This window comes from Watersipora subatra, chromosome 1, assembly GCF_963576615.1.
Source record: "Watersipora subatra chromosome 1, tzWatSuba1.1, whole genome shotgun sequence".
Classification (NCBI taxonomy): Eukaryota; Metazoa; Bryozoa; class Gymnolaemata; order Cheilostomatida; family Watersiporidae; genus Watersipora; species Watersipora subatra.
The window spans coordinates 67,493,400-67,502,133 of NC_088708.1; the positions used below are offsets into that span (position 1 = coordinate 67,493,400).

General features: G+C 35.7%; 1 protein-coding gene across 1 annotated transcript; it reads right to left on the reverse strand.

Moving 5' to 3' along the window:
• Positions 1 to 129: 129 nt before the first annotated feature.
• Positions 130 to 7,395, reverse strand: LOC137385636 (lysoplasmalogenase TMEM86A-like). The gene is made up of 4 exons (XM_068072141.1): positions 7,226 to 7,395; positions 6,818 to 7,052; positions 2,094 to 2,249; positions 130 to 1,124 (listed from the first exon to the last, which is right to left on the reverse strand). The coding sequence occupies exons 1-4, from the start codon at positions 7,283 to 7,285 to the stop codon at positions 820 to 822; spliced, it is 756 nt and encodes a 251-aa protein (XP_067928242.1). The 5' UTR covers positions 7,286 to 7,395; the 3' UTR covers positions 130 to 819.
• Between the last annotated feature and the right edge of the window lie 1,339 nt (positions 7,396 to 8,734).

Below are 8,734 nucleotides of genomic sequence, written 5' to 3' on the forward strand. Positions count from 1 at the left end.
ACGGAGTGCTGAGATTTCTTTGGTGTTAATCATTATATAATGACTACCATATTTCTAGACTAGCGTAGATCTCTTTCAGCCATACGGGGCTGTGAAGCTACTTTCAATATGAAAACAAACTGCAGACAATACTGGAACAGATTACTAATATATTTTATATGAATAATTTACTTTGCATTGTGTCGCTATAATATTATCATAAATAAATGTATGACTGTATCTTGGGAACCCACAAAGTTAAACAGGAATGAGAAGGTACTTTCACAACCCAACTGCACAAAATTATAATAAAGTGAATAAGTAATAACAAAAAGATTAGCTCTAACGCACTGGAGAATTTCATAAGTATGTCGCTCAAATCTCAAAGGAACAGGGAAGTACATCGCTTAAATAAATGAGAACATATTGTATAAAATAATATATAATAACTTACGCCTAGGGGTACAAACATTCCCACGGCACTCATAACCCAAGGCACCAAACTAAAACGATGCTATTAGTACTAGTCAATGATGCCAGTGTGTGAACCAATTCCGAATTACAACACTGACGGATGATTGGCTGAACTAAGTAACATATAACCCATGTTATATCATCTACAATATTTTAATAGGAATTTTAGAGCTTGTTTTCTTGATTGCATTTCACAGAATTTGTGATCGTATATGGGCAGCCATTTCACCAATATTGACTCAAAAACATGATATAAAGGAATTGATTGAATTCAGTGTAATTTCAATTCATGCAGTGAGATTTTTGTTTCGATTTTTGTTTCGATTTTAAGAGTGTTAATAAGTTGACAGTTGTCTGAGGTCCAACTTAGTCGTCAGCACGGGCAGCCAATCGGGAGCGCTCAAGGACAGCGTCTACCTGACTATCGACAACTGAGCAGGCGATTAGCATCTGTGCGGCGTAGTATGTCGACATGATGATGGTGTGGCTGTAGGGCACAGGCTGGCTGAACTTGTTCACAGCAATCGTAAAGTCGCTGATGCAAAAGAGGAGAGCACCTGCACAGCTGCACTGCTTCGTCCAGCTTGACAGCTTACCAACGCGAGCACCTGCTCTCCATGCCATAGTGAATATCAGTATGATGTAAAGGGGCACCAAGAATAGGAGAATACCTGCAAGAATACACTTGTAATCAGGAACTAGGGAATTCCCATGTGATACAAGCAAGTGATTCAGCTACTAGTATCACCTCCGCAGCGGAGGATGATTAGTAGGGATTGATTTTGACAAGTACCAACAGGTTAAAACTAGCCACAGCTGATGCTAATGGCTAAAAGCTGAACTGACCGGCAATGACTGCTGTTTTACTCCTACGCAGATATTACGCCTATTCACATACCTTCAATGTATTAAGAGCGCTTGCATTATTGACTCAAGGAGTACCTACATGACAGGCTTGGAAAGATTGAAAGCTCTTTTCAACACTGAAAAGTGAAACTATGTCCATGCTTCCTTACACTCAATGCATACATCTTTGATCTCAATCAGCTCATTGGTAAGAACCAATGGTATTACATGTTATAAAAGGACTCCACAACGGATGAAAAATTCATAAAGTTTTGCTTTTTAAACCAACAAATTAATTGATTATTAATCCATAATGATTCATTTGCGTCAAACCTGATACATCCTCAAGGTTTAGCGTCATGTATTTGGCACATACAGTAAAACCTCTATTTTAACGCCAGTGCGCTCTATTTTACAACACTTCCCCCTAAAATGGTGGTCAAATAGAGGTGGCATTCAATTAAAGGTTTTACAGTATGTGTACTTCCAATAGCATAAACTTAAGATGTGAGTTTGAAAAGCTTTTTCATTGCACATCTCATTGAGTATTTCTGCTCATGTCAGACAAGCTTTTTCTATTCTGGAAAGTTGCCAAAGACACACCACATCATCATACCACACACACCACATGTGTTGCAACAAAAAAGACAGTTGAAAAATAGCCTCAAAGGTAGCTTAATTGGTGAAAATATGAGCATGTATGGTAGGGCCGTGTGGCCACTGGGAAGAAATGAGAGCGCATGTGTAGGAACAAGGCTAGGCATGTGTAGGAACAAGGCTGGCATAGTTCTTACCATTTAGACCAGAAGCGATGTAGGAGAAACAGAGGACTGCTATGATAGAGAAGATGGCAAGCTTCTGGTAGTCCCTTGGCTGAAAGCCAAAAGCCATCGTGTAGTAAATGTGACCAATGGCGAAAGAGAGGAGTCCGGGCTCAAAGTAGTTCCAGGCTAAAATAAAGATCAATTTTATTAATTTCCAATACCAGCTAGTTTTGCCTCTGAGCAGTGATGACGGCAAGGCTCCCCACAAACAACCGTTTGTAAATGGGCAAATTCATTCTCACTTGTAACAGATAATATGTGAAAGCCTCTAGTGTAAATTGGAACTGGATAATTCTTTCCATTATTAAATCACCTTTTTTAGTTGGATTTATGTCATGAACCTAGAGGTGTTTTTGTGCTGGATTGTTTTCATCGTTAATGTGGAGCGATTTTTCTTGAACAAAATATAGCAATGAAAAGACAGCACAAGTGTTATTTCTATCAGAAATTGTCAATAAACCATAATAGATAATATATATGCAGATGATACTTCTATATTGGACAATTCAGGAAGGGTGTCATGATTTTCACACGACTCATTGGTCAACCTATTTGTCAAGACGACACATCGTTTAGTAGCGCCACCGCGTCTAGCCACTACAAATATCTACACTACCCATCCGCACTGCGTATATGCGCACTGCGTATATGCGCACTGCGTATTTCAAGTGGTTGTCGGTCTTCTAGGTAGAGGTGATATAAGACAAACATTGCTTGGAATTACATATCTATATGAGTGAACTATCCACAGATAGCAAAATGAAGTATTTGCAACGCATCCCACTTCGTGTTGTGCCAATTTGTACCAAAGCTTAGTCCAATAGACTGAGGACTAAATACCTACTACTTTATTGAAGCCTAAAACAAGATCAACCAGAGTATAAGCTAATTGTGAGGTAGACATGAGATGACATATGAACCCAGACAGGGGAAAAACTTGAGCTCCGTGATACGGCGATTTAACTGTTTGATAGCGATTTTGAATGTGGACGATTTAAAAATCGCGACCATTTAAAGATATGTCGTCAATTGTATAAACGATTTAATTGTGTAATGGCGATTTCTCTCACACCTGACGATTTTCAGAGTGAGTGATACTGGAACTAAAATACACGGACCTTCTAGTCATATAATAAGCTTATTCCATGACCTTCCTAGGCACACGGGCATCCATGAAATAAATGTTTCTAATTATCACAAACACAAAATAGTTTCTTTTCAAGTTAAAATACACAAATAAATCTTAACAAAAAATTAGAAGTCTTTTTCACATAATAATAATATCGCGATTCGATCTTGCAAATTTTCGATATCAAATCATCTGGTAGTTTTTGGAAATCACGAGGCTCTAGTGGAAACTACATTTGGTGCTTTCATCCAGTGGTACACAGAATTTAAAGAGACAAGACACGATACTTAAAGAGAAAGAATAGGAAGCTGCATTGACTCAGGCTGAAGTAAATATTATCAGGTCTCGTTTGATAACAATACTTTGGCAAACCTTGGTATGATTTTCGACCTTTGATCCTTCAAACATCAATAATCAAAACCAGCGGAAACTCATGACATTGACATGTGCTTTTTGACCTTCAGCCTTGCAAGGATTTTCCATTAAGAGAAAAGGTCAGGGTCTAGTAACAACTATGCAATAACTAGCTAACACTAGATAGCTATAATTATCGCTATAGGTCAAATACTAGTTACTGTACCTCTAACAGCTATCCACCATCATATGAAAGTGTCTCATTCCCACTCACTACCTGTATCTACTAACCGTTCCTAATGCTCACTCTTAACTGTTAACCAAAGCTTAAAGGTTGACTTGCAACTAAATTCACATTACATATACCTCCTATAATGTATACCTTCGATAACGTATACCTCCTATAACGTAAACCTCCTATAATGTATACCTTCGATAACGTATACCTCCTATAACGTATACCTCTTATAACGTATACCTCCTATAACATATACCTACTATAACATATACCTCCTATAACATATACCTACTATAACGGAAATTCCAGATAACGTAAAGAATTTGCGTAAGGTTTTTGTTTCTTACTACGTAAAAAATTCCAAATAACATAAAGTGTCACACCGGGCAAGCTCTCAAATTTGATGTAAATAGTAATCTATCTTGTCACACTTGTGCGAGAAAAACTGATGCGTGTATAGCGTTATATCTATCAAATATAACTTCCACGACATTCTAGTTCATCAAGATAGATTGGATGATGTGACGACAAAACAGAGTATAGGATAGCTACGCAATTGTTTATAAATAATTAAAGGAGATCGATTAGTGCAGGTGTTACAGCGTCAGTCTACCAATCGGAATGTCGTGAGTTGTAGTATTGTCGAAAATTATCTTTTATCCTAACCTTGACCCCTGCATAAGAATAGCCGACGGACAGGTAGTATCGCCGTTTTATAGTAAAAATATTTTTGTTCTGCTTTATTGTAGGCGTATAAAATATTTGCTCTTAGTTTTACTTCCCGGTTTAGAAAAAATAAGCAAATCGTTGTAAATGAACGTCGGAGATGTGCGCTCTTCATCAAACTCGTGAAATTATCGCAATCATGGTCTATAAAACTAGTGAAATTGATCAGAAAAGGATTTAGGTTGTCAATCCAAACCAATAATACTGCAGTTATGATACAGTCAACAAATTACGAAAAATAAGTCAAGTTTTTCTTTTTATATGGCCAAAAGGCTGAGTTTGGAAAGATCTTGGATCGGATTAGACAGTTTACATGTATTTTACTGTTCTTATAACGTAAAATCCCTCTAACGTAAACGTTCCGGGAACGGATTATTAACATCGTAGGAGTGCCTACTGTACTGTTAAAGGGAAAACAACTTTATAAAAAAAACACCTTTGAGTTAACTTCTCCAACACCACTATCATTTGGGCAAAAAAACTATTTACTAAAACATTTTATTAAATACTCCTGTATCTGTTCTATAGGACGACCACATCTGTTCTATATCACATCTGTCCTATAGGACCTACATAGACCGACCATCTCTGATAGTGCATCTGTAAACCTCCGTTTGACATTGTGGTCTAACCACTAACAGACCTACGTTTGATTATGTATTTACAGGGCTATGTCCCTAGTATAAACAATATATCACCTATTTGCATATTGCACCGATGGTTAACATTTCTATTGTAACAAGGAAAAGAATGTAACAACAAATCTGCACTATGGAACTAAATGATGACACTCTTACATTATTTTATAATTATATTATAAATTTGGTAAGAAGTTTATTAAAATTTGACTAAGCATAAAAATTTTCCTCAGATAAAATACTAAGCATTTTATCTGAGGAAAATGCTAGAGGAACATATTACACAAAAGTGTTACACACCTTTTGTGTAATATGAAACTTTTAGTAATTTTTGTGCTTAGTCAAATTTTAATAAACTTCTTACCAAATTTATAGTAAGCTCTACTTTAGTATCGAGCACTTTATGCCGACTTTTAGCCTATACTTTATTGTAATAACATTATATACATATTATATATACATGTATAATATATATATTTTTTTATATGTATAATATATTATATATTCATAATTATATATATTTATAATTATTATAATAATATTACATATATTATTCATTGTTTTATAATTAATTATAATATTGATAAGTGTAATGAGTGTTAGATCCCAAACAGGTATCATGTATGTACGAGCTGTCAATTTGTTCATTAAAACATCAATCTGGTTTCCCATTAGGCCATTATATCTCACAACTATTAAAAAATGTTTTAAAAGAAATTCAACAAGGCAAGGTCTTGTCTAGAGTTAAAATGTATTGTCGTATTGAATTACTTCCCCTTTTCATGGCAATAATATCTAGGCTGAACTATCCTACCACGAGTAAACAACTCCGCACATATCAAGGCATCCGATGCATTAACTTTTCCAAAATATGGCTAACAAAACATACCATGATCCGTAACTTGTCAAAAATTTAGGATGAGCAGTCAGTATCAAAACGATTGTAAAAATATGCCCCAAACTGATTGGGATGTTTAAAACATTTAACAAATTTAGTAATATGTGGTGCCCTGACAAAAAATGCTGTTTGACATAATAGAACTGCCATCACGGGTCCACTGGGTGTTTCTATTAATAACTTTAGCGAATGTAGTGCATTGTAATAGCTGCTAGTGAATAACATGAAAATCAAGAATGCTTAATTGAAAACGACAGATAAAAATGACTCATGTCCGAGGTCAATCAGTGGAGCGTGAAATTGCACGCAACGCTTGCAACAGAAGTTTCAAAACAGCTGAAAGGAAATTATTGCGTAACCAAAGTTTGGACTTCAAACCTTGTTTGTGCCTGAAGGCGATTGCAATTCGTAGTTCAAGTTCACTGGCAAAATGCCAAATTATTCAGGATATGGCAATTATATTTGCCACTGAGAATACATTTTTGGCACAATACATGTATGTACAAGGATTTAGGTATACCAATCCGTAAAAGGAATGATCCCGTCCGACCAAATATTGGAAACAATTTAGTTGATAAGCAATTAACTTACAGTTAGAACAACATTATCCATATTAAAAAAAAATTGATCTAGATGGTTTATCTTCTAAAACACGTTCATAATTTAAAAACAGCCAATATCCATACCAATATCAATGTAATCAAGGCTCACCTAGTAGAGCATCTCCTATAACACTGAATATTAGACCAGCGAAGATTCTTCGAGTGTAAGCATAAGCTTCTGTCATATTCACACCGTCCAGCAAAACGAAGTGTATCAGCATCAGGATGGGCAAACATTTTATCATGCAGAAGAAAAATGTTGAAGAGCTCTCCTCGCCAAACAATACAAAGAACACGGCAACTGTCTTGAAAAAAGGTACCAGTTTTGGACCGACGCTTTTAAGCTACAACAAAAAACCATTTTAAAAGTCTTGTGCTAATTATCTAAAACTGTCTTTTAACAAATAACAAACAAATAAGCAGATTTTAAAGCTATTTAAAACTAGCAAATAAACAAAAATAGTAAAATACGTTGGCAACAATTACATGTCGAATGATCATGACAAATGGAGCTTACCACTCTTTTTTGCTCTTTGCAAAGCTCTGATTTCATGTATTTCGCTATCACGTTCGACATCTTGGTGTTATTTTATCATTCTTCGAAGGCGCAGATACCGAAAAGCTACCAAGGTAAGACTACGATTTGATCGGTAACAAAGAACTCGCGTAAGAGCCAAACCAGCGATGTTATTGTTTATAATGTGGCGTTCACGTGATTTACGTGTATTAGCTGTGGTGCTATAGCAGAACGGCGCGCCTTTGTTACTCCGTGCAAAGAATTTAGATCTAAGTTTATTAAAACAATCTCGTAGTTCTTATCGATAGCGAACATTAGTTTACGAAATCGTTAACGGACTGATAAAAAAACGAGACTGTAAACGAAGCTACTTCGGGATCGGATGATAACCCCGCGTTTATTTAAAGCAATCATGCCGTACAACAACAATCATGCCGTCTGCATCAATCAATCCGACTAACAACGGGTTAGGGGACAACAATTACTCAGCTAATCTAAATGGATTTGACCAAAATATAGAGTAACAAATGATTCCTATCTAGTGACTAAATATAATGGCCATACAATATATTTGGTCAATAACAATGATGATATTAATTAATCAATGATGATGATCTTCATTCCCAACGAGTGAACAATAGACACACTTTCTGAGGGCAAACTCTGGATATACACAGTTTGACCATGTTATGTACATATATCATTCATCATGGTGCTAGTAACATAAACAATTAGATATTTTTACATTACTTGGCACAGAGATAATTGTGCAATAAACAAGTCCTAGCTTTGGTCGAGGAAACTTGACTCGGACAACTTTGGACAACTTATGATCTTATTGTAAAGTGGGCTGATACAACAATCAAGCATAAATCAGCCACTCAAGCTGCCGTTATTAACTCACTTTGCCGAAACAATCAGTTTTACTTTGGAATTTGTGTAATTCTTTATAAATATGTCAAATTGTTGTTGTACTCTTGCAACTATCTATGCAATCTGGCTGGACCAGCAATATTAAACAAAAATACTTTTTCAAGTTGATTAAGCAAAGTAAGTCTACAAATCGCTATTAATTTTTTACTATACTTAAGAGCCACTAAACTATTCCCTGTGTTTGTTTTGGGTATGACTTGTCCAAGCTATGAGTTTGAATGGGAAATATAATCTGTGGCACTAATAGAATATAATAGACAATATTAGGTAGATAAGCTGTAAGTAACCAGTGTCCTGAAAGTAAGTATTAGATAGATAAGCGGTAAGTAACCAGTGTGTTGAAGGTAAGTATTAGGTAAAGCAGTAAGTAATCAGTGTGTTGAAGGTAAGTATTAGGTAAAGCAGTAAGTAACCAGTGTGTTGAAGGTAAGTATTAGGTAAAGCAGTAAGTAACCAGTGTGTTGAAGGTAAGTATTAGGTAAATAAGCAGTAAGTGAACAGTGTGTTGAAGGTAAGTATTAGGTAAAGCAGTAAGTTAACCAGTGTGTTGAAGGTAAGTAATAGGTAAAGCAGTGA

Coding starts and splice junctions, on each gene's coding strand:
- LOC137385636 (XM_068072141.1), bottom strand. CDS start 7,285: ATGTCGAACGTGATAGCGAAATACATGAAATCAGAGCTTTGCAAAGAG. Junction 2,250..6,817: donor TATAGGAGATGCTCTACTAG/GTGAGCCTTGAT, acceptor TCTTTATTTTAG/CCTGGAACTACTTTGAGCCC. Junction 1,125..2,093: donor CATCGCTTCTGGTCTAAATG/GTAAGAACTATG, acceptor GTATTCTTGCAG/GTATTCTCCTATTCTTGGTG.